Source organism: Gopherus flavomarginatus, chromosome 13, assembly GCF_025201925.1.
Source record: "Gopherus flavomarginatus isolate rGopFla2 chromosome 13, rGopFla2.mat.asm, whole genome shotgun sequence".
NCBI classification, from domain to species: Eukaryota; Metazoa; Chordata; order Testudines; family Testudinidae; genus Gopherus; species Gopherus flavomarginatus.
In genome coordinates, this window is record NC_066629.1 from 3879377 (window position 1) to 3895162 (window position 15786).

Genomic DNA, 15786 nt, shown 5'->3' on the forward strand with positions numbered 1-15786 from the left:
CTTCTATTAATTTTTCAAAATTTGTGCTCTGTAGATCTTTTTCTTTTCTAGCTGTTGTCTTGCTCTGTTTTTTATTGGTTGTCTTCTCCCTATAATATATATCTTTTTTTTCTCTCCATAGTCACTGGCACACTGAACAAACAGTGTTCCCTAACTTATTGACAAATATCAATTTGCTAAAAGCATTTTCTCAATAAGATTTTTAAAATGTCTTTATTCGATTTAGCTTAATTTGGTTCTTCACTGATCTGAGTGTTCACACTAGGGTTTGCACTGATTTAAGTTAAACTGCCACCAACCTATTTTAGTTACATTGTTGAAAAAACTGTATGTAGGCCAGCCTTCATGCTACAGTGAGGTAAAGTCTTTGATTTTAAATGTCTAAAATCTGTATGAGGCCTGCACATGTGAGACCTGAAACTGACATTTTTTCAGAACTAATGCTGTGTACGTACCTTTTTTCATAAAGAGTTACTAAATAGCATATGAAGGCTGTGTCTACAATAGCACTTTTCTTGCTAAAATTTTTGTTGGTCAGGGTGTGAAAAAAACATTTCACTGACAGAAGTACCAGCGAGGACAGCACTATGTCAGCAGGAGACACTCTCCTGCCAACATAGCTACCACTGCTTGTTGGGGATGGTTTTATTATGCCGACGGAGAGAGCTCTTCTGTCGGCATAGAGCGGCTACACGGGAGAACTTAACGGTGGTGCAGCTGTAAGGTCTGTAGTGTAGACATAGCTGAAATCCCCTACTCTTTACTCTGTCACAATACTGATAGTAGCTGGCAAAGTTGCAGTTTGAGATCTTGTTTGCTTTTGCATGACCCTTATTGTTGTTCTCTATTTTGTTTGAATTGTTATCTAATTAGATGTAAGAATGAAATGTAAAATTATTTACTGATACATTATTTATTAAATGGTCTAATTACAGAATCGTAAATAAAACTAGTAGATGAAAGCCATGCTGTTGCATAGGCATAATTTTTGTTTTTGGGCGGGGGGAACCAAAAATGGTTGAGAACTTAAAAATTGGACAGTAACAGATTGTGAATCCCAGTGATATTCCAAATTAAAAAAAGTTTTCAAACGTGCTTGTAGCTGTTTCTATCACTGCATAATGACTCAACAGGCATTCTTGGCTTCAGAGTGATGTTTGGAGTTGTTTTGTATCTGGGGCAGGGTTGTGGTAGGAATTTTGCGTGCATGGAGAATGAGTGTTTGCTGCAGTGGGGGCCTGTGTGTATTTGGGGTTATTGTGTATATTATTTGTGTAGACTTGTGTCTGAGGGTTGTGTTTTGTGCAAGTGGTAGTTAGGACAAGTAATATACCATCTGTGTAGTCTCTCTCATGCAACAATATTATTGGTTGTATGAGAGCATGAAAATTAATTATAGAGTAAGGGTGATGATTAGTTGTTCTCTCTGATATCACAATAGTGTAGGACTCTTGGCATGGCACAGATACAGTAACTCCTTATTTAATGTCCTCCCGCTTAACATTGTTTCAGAGTTACATCGCTGCTCAATTAAGGAACATACTTGCTTAAAGCTGTGCAATGCTCCCTTATAACATTGTTTGGCTGCCTGCTTTGTCCACTGCTTGTAAGATTCTGTGGAAAAGCAGTGACTTTACAAGAGAGTATTGCACAAGTTCCTCTTCTCTGCCTCTTCCCCCACCAGCATCAAGTGTTTGGCAGCGCTTAGGACTTTCTGGGAGGAGGGGAGGAGTGGGGAAGCGCTGCATCTCCACTCCACTCCCTCCCTCCCTCCCAGAAAGTTCTAACTGCCACCAAACAGCTGTTTGGTGGCAGTTAGAACTTTGGGGCAGGTGGGGAGGGGCGGGGATGCGGCGTGCTTGGGAGAGGAGATGGAGCGGGGACCGGAAGAGGTGGGCCTGGAGCATCCCCTGGCAAAGTCAGCGCCTGTTCTTCTCTGGGGAAGCTGCTGCTGCAAAGGTGTTTCGTAGCATCCTTCCCTGCAGTGGGCTGTTCCTGTGTCGGGTATGCCAGGGGCACTTCCCAACCATAGTACAGTACTGTACAGTATATAATGCCTTTTGTTTGCCCCCTCCCCCCAAAAAAAATTTCCTTGGAACCTAAGCCCCTGCTTTCCCATTAAATCTTATGGGAAAATTGGATTTGTTTAACATCGTTTCACTTAAAGTTGCATTTTTCAGGAACATAACTACAACGTTAAGTGAAAAGGACAGAAGTACTTGTGGCACCTTAGTAACTAGCAAATTTATTTGAGCATAAGCTTTCATGGGATACAGCCCATTTCATCGGATGCATGTAGTGGAAAATAAACGTTAAGTGAGGAGTTACTGTATGCCGCTTATTGTAAGTGTATATCCCCCTTAGGGTCAAAATGGGTGAATCTTATTATATAGGTAATCCAAAATATTGCTGTAACCCAATTGCAGCATAACAGATGTGCTGGCATAATTATTTAAGTTTATAAACAGATAAATTGTTTTACTGAAGGAATAAAACTGTTTACATTTTAAAGGGTTGAGATTTCTTACTGGATTAAAGCATTTAGGAGCTAGACAAATTTGTACTATGAAAAGAATTATTAAATTTCTCTGTTGATCCTGGCATCTTCTCTTGTTAATCAAATGGTACCCCTAAATGATCATGATCCACAGTTTGCTTAAGTGAAACAGCTCTGTGTTAGTTTAAAAAAAATTAAGAATCTGCTTTAAATGTCTCAATTTTCATAGCAATTTTAAAGTGTGATCAGGACCTTAATTGAATAAAACTTACTTAATTTGGTAGCTTTGTCTGCAGTTATTTGTAAAGAAAATAATATGTGCTTTGGGATTTTGAGAACTTTTCTATACTAGGGTAAGCAGTTCTAGAATTGTAGGTGTTCTGTATTGGACTATTACTGCTTTAGGGCTTTGAGTTCCTGTTAAAAAATATTATTTGAGATTTGTGTTCTCTTACAGAGCTCCAATTCTGACTTGCTTCACACAAAGCAGAAAAAGATACAGAATTCCCCTGAGAATATTTTATCTATAGGCTACGATTCAAAACTATTTAATTCGTTAATGCCGACCCCTCGGATAACTACTTGTCATCATTGTGGTCTGTATGGTAAGCCTTTATTACTATCCTTTAGGCCTGCACACACAGTACTCAAGTTGGACTAGGCTTTCAAGTATATATGTGCAAAACGCTCTTATAAAAATGTAGATATTAAGCCATCTTCCCCAGACTTTCACTTTGAAAGAAAGTGATATTTTAAATTGGCATAGTAATTCTGTAAAACATATAAATAGCAAGGATTTCAAAAGCATCAGACAAAACTATTAATCAGGCAAATCAATCAATGAGTCCATACTTTGAAAAATCCGCAGTGATACCACACAGATGAAAAAGCAAATGCTTAAGTGAAAAATTAACAAAGTACAGGCTGGCCTTCTAAAACAAAAAGATAATGGTGTATTAAGTTAATAATAAATGCGTATTCTATAACTTGACAGTTCTTTTTGAGAGAGAGAGAAGGTGGATGAGATAATATCTTTTATTGGACCAACTTGTGTGGATGAAAGGAACAGGCTTTCGAGCCTTGAAAGCTTGTCTTTTTCACCAACACAAGTTGGTTCAATAAAAGATATTACCTCATATATCTTATCCCTCTCATATTCTGGGTCCAACACAGATATAGCACTACAAATGACTTTTTTTTGTTGACATTGTGCCTCTTCCCTTCATTAGGTTAGGCACAATACTGACCTTTTTTTGTTGTTGTTGTTAATTTTAGGAGACCTGAGATGTTCTCAATGTAAACAGACATATTATTGCTCTACAGACTGCCAGAAGAAAGATTGGTCTGTACATGGTATTGTATGCAAACCAATTAAACAAAAGTAAGTTTACGATGTTAAAGCAATATCTTGTAACTCAGAGAATCTTAAAAATAGGCCAATGAGAATTACTCTTGATTTAATTCTAATTTTTTTAACTATAATTCAAATACTTTTAGATGATCTATGTTGCCTGGTCTTATACTGAAAGATATTCCACATCATTGTAAAAAAGAACATCATAAGAAAATGAGGCAGGAGAGGGCTGGAATTTTTTTTTAAAATAAGAGCTCAGAAAGGTGACTGAAAATGACCTCTTACAGCTTTATACTGTCCCTGAATGGCTAAATATAAAATTTGCTGAGTTTACAAGTGAAAACTTCTCTCTTGTAGGTTACAGCACTGCAAATTAATTTGGGGTGGGAACAGTCAAGCTGAATTTTTTTTCTGCCTCTTGTTACCTGATTAATATAAATTTTTGCAGCCAGAGCGTACATGTCACTATGGTGCTGCCTCTATTTTCAGCTGCTACATAGTGTTAGAAGAAGTTCAAATCTATTACATGCTTGCTTTATTCTACTCTTCCATATGTGCAATAACTGTGGTTACATGGAATGAAATCCTGCCCTATTTAAATCATGGGAGTTTTGCCATTGACTTCAGTAGGGATAGAATTTCATCCAAGAATGATGTTTGCTGTCTTGTGAGAGGAGAGGGGTTCCGTCAGTGATGAACTGCGAAAATCTTAACAACCGGTTCCCTCACCCTGCAAGGGGGTCATGGCCCACCCCCCGGGACTCCTGCCCCATCCATCCTCCTTCCCTGTCCGCTGACTGCCCCCCACTGCCCCATCCAACCCCTCCTCTCATTCCTGATGGCCCCCTGGAACCCCTGCCCTGCTGCCGCACAGCGCCTGGAGCACTGGGTCAGGCTGAGCTCACAGGCCCCCCCCTGCTTCCTGCGAATTAGCTGTTTGCGTGGGAAGCCTGGGAGGGCTGAGAAGCAAGTGGCGGCTTCGCGCTCAGGCCCAAGGAGGCGGCGGCAGAGCAGAAGTGAGCTGGGCAGGGAGCTCCCCTGCTAGCTATGCTCCTGGATCACTTCAGCTTACCAGTTGTTAAATTTAGAAGCCCTTTTAGAACCGGTTGTCCTGCGCAGGACAACCGGTTCTAAAAGGGCTTCTAAATTTAACAACTGGTTACTGCGAACCGGTGTGAACCGACTCCAGCTCACCACTGAGTTCCATGGATGCAAACATTTGCCCTTTACTTTGGGATTCAGTCAAGGTAAAGAACAAACATTTGTACCCTGGAACAGACCCTTGGGGAGCATCCACACTAACATTTACAAACCTGTTAATTGCCAATTAACTTGAGGTCAAGTCTAAACTCTCATTTAGTGTTTTGAGGTTTTTTACAACCATAACTAGAGACTTAAAGAAGAAAGAGAGCTGAGATTCTGGAGAAGACAAGTTTCATAGAGGAGCTGGTACACCACACTGCTGCTTTTCAGTGTAATCGGAACTTTTTGGCCCAGATTATTTGTTTTAAGTTCATATCCTTTCTTTAATAATTAGCAGTGATGTTGCATTAATTTTCATGTCAAGAAAGTAAAATAATCAGATTTTTTTAAAAAGTATCACTACAAAGAGTGAGACACACCTCAGCATGCGTGTATATTAAATATACGTTTAAAAACCTCCCCCAGTTGATTTCAGATGCAAGAACTGTTACTGCTAGGTACCAGTTGTGCAGTATGCTTTAAAAAAATAAAGTAAGATGGCCTTTACCTTACTTTATTAAGCAGTCTTTATTGAAGATCTAGGATGCAGATTGATACTCATATGTTTACAACACTTAACTCACTTTGCTGTAAGTACCTATTACTAAAATGGCTTGATTCTTTATTTTCTTGTTCTTGAATACTGTTGTGACATTCTTTAATAGTATAATCAACTGCTTTATTTCAGTTTAAAGAAAAGTGAAGATAATGCCAAGTTGCCTGGTGAAATTAAGAATAACATTGATTTTAAGGTACAGAATGTTAACGTTTATTTTAATTGGCTCTGGTTTTCGGAGAAGCCCACTGCAGGTTGGATATAGTAAAGATGTATTTAAATTTAATGTGTTACTGTAACATGTTTTAAACACTAATGCTCAACTCACTATAGTGAAGAGAAATAGGAAGTTAAGAAATTTTGATTGCTTCAAAATACACCGTTGCTTCAAATCAAACAAGCTGGTCTAAACAGCATTCCAAAATGTTTGTTAAAACTGAAGTTTTTTACAAAAGTAGAGTTCAGTTATTGCTGGATCTTACCTGTGTCAGGAGAGGGCATGATAGATGGCATAGGTAGTGGAGGTTCTGATTGGAGGGGAGACAAATTTAAAATGTCTAAATCTGAAACATTACGTACATGCTGACGTTTCCTAACACAGTGTATATTGTTACCCTTTTTAGCCTAGGCGGTTAGCCATTATTTGGGAACGTGTGCGTTGTTTCCACTAGGAAGAGAAATTGATGAGTCCAGTATTTCTTTGGTGCAATACTGTTGCTTTAGAATGTACACATAGTCCTGCTACCCAAAGTAAGAAAATAGAAGGTATTTTCTTTCCTTGTAGTTTCAGGATTCTTTCCAGCTAGCACTCTTGTCAAAAAGCCCTCTCTTAGCTTTCTCTTCTGCTGCTTCTGTCAGCAGACAATACCCAGTCCTTGTGTTTGTATTCCATCTCCAGTATTTCAGATTTCAGCTGGCCTTGCATATTGTCTGTGTTTTGGGCAGTTGCTCCTATTATTTCAGTTATCTTACTGTAAAAATAAGTTTATCATTAATGAAGGGCACTGTCATGGCCATCAGCTTCATCAAGGTTTCACCCAATTTCCATCATAACTTTTTTCCTGTTTGGAAGGTAAATGGAGGGAAACTAGTCTGTGCAAACTATTTGGTATAAATATATCTGCCCTTCCCAGTAAGATTAGCTTTCCGTTTACTTTTTCTACTTCAAATCCTACATGCACTACCAGCTAATACAGCAAAGGAAATTTAATACATTTTATTCTTGCATTGAAAAATGCATCTTACAATATAGGATGTCAAAGAAAAGCTTTAGTAGATATGGATCCCAGTATACGAGTAGGCTGATAAGCTATTATTGGATTCCCTTTTCTCGTGTACAGAAGAGAGAGTATTTTATGATATTATAGTAAGGTACAAATTAAATATGGTGCCATTTTGTTATGGTCATAGCAAATTAGATATCTATATTGAAATCAGTGGGAGTTAAGTGCCTAAATACCTTTTTGACGATGTGGGCTTTTGAAACTACTTGGAAAGAAGGCATATGTGGTCATACTGTATTGGAGCTTTAGCAGCATCTGAGTCCTATTTTTATGTTATTTCTGTAACCCTTCTGCCCCTCTGAATTGGCAGCAGTAAGGGCTGGGTTCAGTATCCAGGGGTTCCGTTTCAAAAACACAATGCATAAGCGGTTCGAGCCCCCACTCAGTGACCTGGGACACTTACATACCACACCCCCCTGGGCGCCTCTAGGAGGCAATACTTCCCCTCTTGCAAGCACGGAGTCTGAGTGTAGCAAAATCTTCTTAATAAAGGAAGGAAACAGTGCAGCATCCCACTGGAGAAACATCACAAACAGGATTATAACACAAACCATAAACAAAAAAACCCCACCCCCAGGTACGTTTCGCAATGTCCTTTCCCCCTTAGGGTCCTAAGCCCAATCACCCCAAAGTCCAACAACCCGAAAGTCTCTGGTCAGTGCCACCCCAGAATTCAAGAGTTTATCTACAGAGTTTTACTCCCCCCCAGCCTGGATGGAAAGGGGGGGGAAGTCCACACAGGGTGTTAAGAGGCACCTTACATGGGCCAGGGCCAACTGCTCTGCCTCTCCATGGAGTTCTGCTGCAGCCTTCACCATGACCAGCTCCACCACACCAGCTGTGCCGCTCCTCCAGCTGTCCCTGCAAACCGCTTCACTCCACTCACTGTTCCATGGGCTGCTCCAACACGCTGCAAACTGCTCTGTTCTGCCAGCTGCTTAACGATAGGTCTTCAGGCTCCCCCACTCATTAACACAGCACTCCGTGATCTCAATTCAGCTCTTTCAGTGATTTCAGCTCTTAGTAGGGGAGCCCTGGTGCTAGTGCACCATTGGCCCAACATGAATTCAGCTCAGCAGTCTCTAGATGGACTCCTAATAGAATCAAAATTTAGCTCTACTCGTAGCATGACATGCATCTGACAAAGTGGGTATTCACCCACGAAAGCTCATGATCCAAAACGTCTGTTAGTCTATAAGGTGCCACAGGATTCTTTGCTGCTTTTACAGATCCAGACTAACACGGCTACCCCTCTGATCTTTAATATTGGAGAGAGGAGGATGTGCAATTGGTGTTCCAGGCCCTCAAAAGGGGCCCATACCATTAGGTACACACACCAGTCCCCAATCTCTCTCAATTCATGGGGTTTTGGAACCCATGTCCCATATTTAGCAAGTACCACCCAATTGAGGTTGAGTCATTTCTGTCACAAAGCAGTCCCACAGCTCCACATTCACACAATCAGGGTGACAAACTTTTTTTTCCTCCTGCCCCAATAACAAAGAAATTGGGGATCCCAGAGCTGTTAAAATAACCATCCCAGGCTGCTGTGGGGTTATGCTAAATGGGGGGTGGATGCCAATGCAAATTCTTGAAATTCTTTCCACACTCTCTACAGTTCACCACCAGATATCAGGGTAGCGCTCATCTTGACTCTGCTTACATTTCTAATGCTGCAGGAAGACCAAGTCACATTTAATTTCATTTAGATTTGCAGGTCATGTTCAATTCTTAAGCAAAGCAGCCCTACTTTTTTTTAAACTGGTAAGTTATCCAATACCAAAGGCAATTGCTGCTCTTGTAGGGTATGTCTACACTACGAAATTAAGTTGAATTTATAGAAGTCAATTTTTAGGAAGCAATTTTTATACAGTCGATTGTGTGTGTCCCCGCTAAGTTGGCGGAGTGCTCCACAGTACCATGGCTAGTGTCGACTTTCAGAGCTTTGCGTTGTGGGTATCTATCCCACAGTTCCCACAGTCTCCGCTGCCCATAGGAATTCTGGGTTGAGCTCCCAATACCTGATGGGGCAAAAAACATTGTCGTGGATGGTTTTGGGTACATGTCGTCAGCCGCCCCTCGCTCCATGAAAGCAAAGGAAGACAATCGTTTCGCGCCTTTTTTCCGTGCAGATGCCATGCTGCTTTCAGCAGATGGTGCAGTAAGACTGCTAATCGTTGTCATCCAACCACTGCTTCTGCTGCTCTCTTGGTGCCATGAATCCACCTTGCAGGTCCTCTTGTCATTTGGTATAAATATCTATTCTTGTGGCATCCGTTGTTATCCACTGCTTCCGCTGCAACTCTGCTCTCCTGCAGATGCCATACCATGGCAAGCATGGAGCCCACTCAGCTCACCGCTGCTGTTGTGAGCATTGTAAACACCTTGCGCGTTATGTGCAGAACCAGAACCTGCAAAAGCAGGTGAGATGACGACAATGCGATCACGATAATCATGAGGACATGGACACAGACTTCTCTCAAAGCGCGGGCTCTGGCAATTTGAACATCATGGTGGTAATAGGGTAGGTTCGTGCTGTGGAATGCTGGTTCTGGGCCCAGGAAACAAGCACAGACTGGTGCGACCGCATAGTGTTGCAGGTCTGGTGTGATTCCCAGTGGCTGCGAAATTTTCGCATGCGTAAGGGCACTTTCATGGAACTTTGACTTGCTTTCCCCTGCCCTGAAGTGCAAGAATACCAAGATGAGAGCAGCCCTCACAGTTCACAAGTGAGTGGCGATAGCCCTCTGGAAGCTTGCAGCTATCGGTCAGTCGGGAATCAGTTTGGAGTGGGTAAATCTACTGTGGGGGCTGCTGTGATCCAAGTAACCAAGGCAATCACTGAGCTGCTGCTATCCAGGGTAGTGACTCTGGGAAATGTGCAGGTCATAGTGGGTGGCTTTGCTGCAATGGGATTCCCTAAGTGTGATGAGGCGATAGACGGAACTCATATCCCTATCTTGGGACTGGACCACCTTGGCAGCCAGTGCATAAACTGCAAGGGGTACTTCTCAATGGTGCTGCAAGCACTGGCAGATCATAAGGGACATTTCACTGACATACCTATACCTATCTCCTAGAACTGGAAGGGACCTTGAAAGGTCATCAAGTCCAGCCCCCTGCCTTCACTAGCAGGACCAAGTACTGATTTTTGCCCCAGATCCCTCAGTGGCCCCCCTCAAGGATTGAACTCACAACCCTGGGTTTAGCAGGCCAATGCTCAAACCACTGAGCTATCCCTCCCCCCATCATCAACGTGGGTTGGCCGGGAAAGGTCCATGATGCTCCCATCTTCAGGAACTCTGGTCTGTTTGAACAGCTGCATGAAGGGACTTTCTTCCCAGACCAGAAAATAACTGTTGGAAATGTTGAAATGCCTATAGTTATCCTCTGGGACCCAGCTTACCCCTTAATGCCATGGCTCATGGCATTAAGGGGTACAGCCTGGACAGTAGTAAGGAGCTATTCAACTGAATGGTGGTAGAATGTGCATTTGGATGCTTAAAAGCGCGCTGGTGCAGTTTACTGATTCGTTTAGACCTCAGCGAAACCAATATTCCAATTGTTGTTGCCACTGCTGTGTGCTCCACAATATCTGTGAGAGTAAGGTGGAGACAGTTATGGCGGGGTGGGAGGTTGAGGCAAATGGCATGGCCGCTGATTATGCAAAGCCAGACACCAGGGCGATCAGAAGAGCACAGTAGGGCATGTTGCACATCAGAGACGCTTTGAAAATCAGTTTCATGACTGGCCAGGCTACGGTGTGAAAGTTCTGTTTGTTTCTCCTTGATGAAAACCTGCCCACTTGGTTCACTCTACTTCCCTGTAAGCCAGCCGCCCTCCCCTCCCCCCCTTTATCACTGCTTGCAGAGGCAATAAAGTCATTATTGTTTCAAATGTATGCATTCTTTATTAATTTGTCACACAAATGGGGGGGAACAGCCAAGGTAGCCTGGGAGGGGTTGGGGAGGAGGGCAGCACCGGGTGGGATGGTGAAGGAGGGAAGGACAAGGTCACACTGCACTTCAAAACTTATTGAATGCCAGCCTTCTGTTGCTTGGGCAATCCTCTGAGGTGGAGTAGTTGGGTGCATGGAGCGCCCCCGCATTCTTGGGCATCTGGATGAGGAGGCTATGGAACTTCAGGAGGAGGATGGGCGGTTACACAGGGGCAGCAGCAGTGGTCTGTGCTGCTGCCTTTCCTGCAGCTCCACCAGATGCTGGAGCATATCAGTTTGATCCCCCCTGTAGCCTCAACATTGCATCCTTTACCTCTCATCTCGCTTATCCCTCCTATCCTCGCATTCATTTTCTGCTTTCTTGGACTCTGACATTCGTTGCCTCAACGCATTCTTCTGAGCTGTTTCAGTGCAGGAGGACTGCATGAGCTCAGAACATTTCATCACTAGTGTGGGTTTTTTTGCTGCCTTATCTGCACTAGCATCTGGGGTGGAGATGATGGGGGAGCATTGAAACATTTGCAGCTGCGGGAGGAAAAAAGGGAGAGTAGTATTTAAAAAGACAGATTTTAGAGAACAATGGGTAGACACTTTCATGGTGAACCGTGCTGTTAACATTACATAGCACATGTACTTTTGGTACAAGATGGCATTTTGCCTCTTATATTGAGGGCCTGCTGGTTTGGTGTGACGGATCACACACACGGGGCCAGGCAACAGAATTTAGCTTGCTGGCAGCCATGGTAAGCCATAGTCTTTCGGCTTCTTCAACTTTCATAACATGTGGGATTGGTTTCAAAAGCAGCGCCCTCCTTTCCTATACCAAGCACCCATTGGGTTGGCCATTTAAAAGGAGGGGCTGTACTGGCTGCGAATGCATCCGAAGTCTTCAGGGCAAAGGAATCATTAAACACGTTTGCTTTTAAATCATGCATTATATTTACAAAGGTACACTCACCAGAGGTGCCTTCTCTGGCTTCATGGTCCGTGAGCCTGCTTTGGGAGGGTAGGGAGCGTATTGGCTCCAGGGTGATAAACAATTCCTGGCTGTTGGGGAGAATGGTTTCTCCACTTGCATGCTATGCACTATCTTCATCTTCCGCATCCCCAAAATCCTCCTCTCTGTTGCATGAGACTCCCTCCTTGCAGGTGTCCATGGACAGGGGTGGGGTAGTGGTAGGGCTCCCCCCCCCTCGACTGCATGCAGCTCATCACAGAAGCGACGTTATCTGGGGCTCTGACCTGGAGCAACCGTTTGCCTCTTTGGTTTTTTGGTAGGCTTGCCTGAGCTCCTTAATTTTCACATGGCACTGCTGTGGGTCCCTGTTGTAGTCTCTGTCCATTATGCCCTTGGAAATTTTTTCAAATATTTTGGCATTTTTGTCTTTTGGAATGGAGTTCTGATAGCATGGATTCGTCTCCCCAAACAGCGATCAGATCCAGTGCCTCCTGTTCTGACCATGCTGGAGCTCTTTTGCGATTCTGGGACTGCATGGTCACCTGCGCTGATCAGCTTGCCATGCTGGTCAAACAGGAAATGAAATTCAAAAGTTCATTGGGCTTTTCCTGTCTATCTGGCCAGTGCATCTGAGTTGAGATTGCTGTCCAGACAGAGCGGTCACAATGGAGCACCCTGGAATAGCTCCCGGAGGCCAATACCGTCAAATTGTATCCATACTACCCCAAATTTGACCTGGCAATGTCGATTTCAGTGCTAATCCCCTCGTTGGGGAGGAGTACAGAAATAGAATTGAAGATCCCTTTAAGTCAACAAAAATGGCTTCGTCATGTGAATGGGTGCAGGGTTAAATCGATCTAATGCTGCTAAATTCGACCTAAACTCATAGTGTAGACCAGGGCTTAGACTTCAAAACTGTATGCCTGTACCTGGTGCTTTCAAACAACTCTGTATAGAACGGTGCTCACTCTTGTCAGAAGAGTTGCTATTCTGAGGAAGCGGTGAAGAGTTGAAGGAAGGTAGTGTCTTTGTGCTCTTTATAGTGTTTAGGCATAAAATTTTCAAAAGCAGCTAAGTTGATTTTCTCTGAGACTTAAATTCTTCAGTACCTAAGTCACTTTTGAAAGTTGGACTTGGGTACTTTTGAAAATTAATTAAGCATAAATGCTTTAAATGGCTGTCTTCGAGTGGGTAATATGTAGACAATTCCAATTTAGAAGTCACCTATATTCGTTTCTAAATAGGGCAGTGTGACACCTGTTGATGCACACAAGATAGAAGATGACATCAAGAAAATAATGCTTTCTGACCTGCAAAATCTAGGGCTCAAAAAAGATATGGAAATACAGGTACTTTCTCCTTGCCACTCATTGCATGATTAAATTTATTTTTGGAAAATAGATACATTTCACTCTCAGCATCTTCTGTGTTGTTCATATCTATTTCTTGGACAAGTCACTTCACCACTGTATGCCTGTTTCCTCACCTGTGAAATGTGGATAGCAATCCTGGCCCATCTTGTTAAGAGTTGTTCCATCTGTAGATGGAACTGCTATAAAAGGGGTGTGGGTGGTATTCTAGAATTGGGTATTCCTGGCATCAGTAGTATACATCTTATCAGCTCTAACTGATACAGAATATTTATAGTATATAGATGCTCTTTGTGTGTCCATTAAATAGTAAACATGGTAAGTTATTGATGATAAGTATTAATGTTAGATACTTTAGTAGTATGGCTTTTCTTTTCAGGGTACAGTCACAGAATTCAGGAACCCAAGTGAATTTTACATACAGGTCTATTCTTCAGAAGTTGTAGAATATATCAGCAAACTTACTGTGAAACTGAAAGATTGTTATGCAAATATTGTTAACCAAGAGGAATATATTCCTATCAAAGGGGAAGTTTGTGTTGCAAAATATTCTCTGGATCAGGTAACTTTCTTTTATTTGGGGCCTGGTAAACATTTTTAAAAGAATGTGGGACTGTAAATATCTAAATGTTTTAAATACCTTTTAAGTTGTGTGTGTTCACTCAGTTTTATATATTCTGTTTTGTGTTGCATGTAACTCCCATTGTTATCAGCACTTGCATCGAGTGATGAATCTTTTGTAGCATTTTGAAAGTGGGTGTAGCTTATACTGTACTGTTGGACATTCTGAATTCCAGCTTTGTAGAAATTCTTGTCTTTTTGAGAGAGTTTTCTTTGTCCAAGAGCAGATGATTTTCATGTATTTTTTTTAAGTTCTTTGTTAATTTTTTTTCTTTTAAACAGACCCTAAGCAAGTCAAAATACTTACCAGGATGGACTATCTTGCTATTAGTACAAAGGGACAACCTGCAAATAAAGGCTATACCTCAATTTTTTTTAACCTTCGTGCAAGTCATTTGACCCTCCCCATTTACTTCTGAGTCTTAGCTGGTGTGTGGCCTGACTTGCCTGACAGCAATTCTGTTGTTAGTAAAAGAACTTATTCCTCCCCTTCGTCATCTTCTACACTTTCTTCTTTCCTCCTCCTTCTTCTTTCTCTCAATGCTACCAGACTCTTAGGCTGTTAGAAGCATTGTAATGATACGTGGTGTCTGTCTTGGGGGAAGGAGATGGAAATTTCTTTGGCGCAGACTTGCTGTGAATCCTGAATGTTTTTTTGCTTTGAAATGAACCTTGTCTTAGTGACCGAACTAATTTGTTTTCAGGTGGCTTTTGCCTAAAACTATTGCTATACGAGGAATCTTTTGTTCAGTTGTTACTTCAGAACTGATCAATATTTTTTAGTTTGTTGCCAACGTGGTGGAATAAAAGTAATTCCTGAACTTATTCCTTTTGTGGCGAATATCATGAGTGTGTAGTTGTGTTTTTACATCCAGAATATCATTTGTTCACGTGTAGACCTGGAACAGAGTACTGGTAAAAAAGGTGGATATCTTACAGAAGAAAGCACAAGTGTTATATATCGATTATGGCAATGGAGAAAATGCTCCACTAGATTGGATTAAACCACTCCACAAAGACATTGAACTGTTTCCTCCCTGTGTGAGTATTTCTTTTTAACTTCTAACAGCTAGTTGGGTGAGCAAAAGTTGTATTTAAAATGAACAGTTGTCAATTAAATCACTGTTTCTAGTGGCATGCTATAATTGCAGTTACTACAACATTTTGTAAAAAGATAATAATGCAAGGGTAGTTTGGTATCATTCCTTTTCTAATGATTATATGATGTTGTCATGGTACAATTACACATAATTCATGACATAGTCACAGTAAAAAATAGATAACTTCACCATATGATCATGGCAACCTTGTGCACCCACTGCCATGCATTAGCAGTTAGCTTGTTTTGAAAATTCAATCACTGATTAACAGTTAGTTGGTTCAATTTGATCTAGTCCTGTTTCCTCTTTGAAACAGGACTAGATCAAATTGAACCAGCGAACTTAATCAGCACTTGAATGCGAGGGAGGGGGATACCCTGTCCTCTCTGTCACTCAACATAGAGCTCCTAGAAGGGCAGGGCTGGGTTCCCTGTGGTGGCAGCTCCCATTTTCTTCCTTCTTGTAGGTCCCCTGGACCTCAATTTCTCCCCCATTTTCCTATCTCCCTCCCTAGCTGGTTGCTGGGACCTGTTACCTGCACTTGGTGCTTCACTTGGCAGGTCCCAGTCTCCAAGGGCCTAGTCTGGAGAAGCCCCTTCGTCCTAGCAGGAAAAGCGCTGCTCTGGCCAGTTGCTCTGCAAAGATCAGCCCAAGCCCGCTGCATCTCATCCTGATCACTCTTCCTCCGGTGACAAGCTGGGGTAGGGGGAACTGGGCCCAGAATGGGATCAGAGATCAAGGGGGTTGAGGGATAATGGGATTACTGGTGGCGGGCGTTCAAAGAGGACTAGATCAAAATGAACTAATGAGGTGTTAATGCATGGCAGCAGGATAAATGTCATAATTC

The 15786-nt window shown here is 42.2% G+C and overlaps 1 protein-coding gene across 2 annotated transcripts in view; it reads left to right on the top strand.

The window, feature by feature from the left end:
- The window catches only part of LOC127033838 (tudor domain-containing protein 1-like), a 57639-nt gene that overhangs the window by 7911 nt on the left and 33942 nt on the right, over positions 1-15786 (top strand). For both annotated transcript variants that reach the window (XM_050922107.1, XM_050922108.1), the window contains exons 4-9: positions 2955-3102; positions 3773-3878; positions 5782-5845; positions 13093-13197; positions 13598-13780; positions 14737-14880. In XM_050922107.1, coding sequence (XP_050778064.1) covers positions 2955-3102; positions 3773-3878; positions 5782-5845; positions 13093-13197; positions 13598-13780; positions 14737-14880 — 750 coding nt within the window. The remainder of the gene's footprint in view (positions 1-2954; positions 3103-3772; positions 3879-5781; positions 5846-13092; positions 13198-13597; positions 13781-14736; positions 14881-15786) is intronic.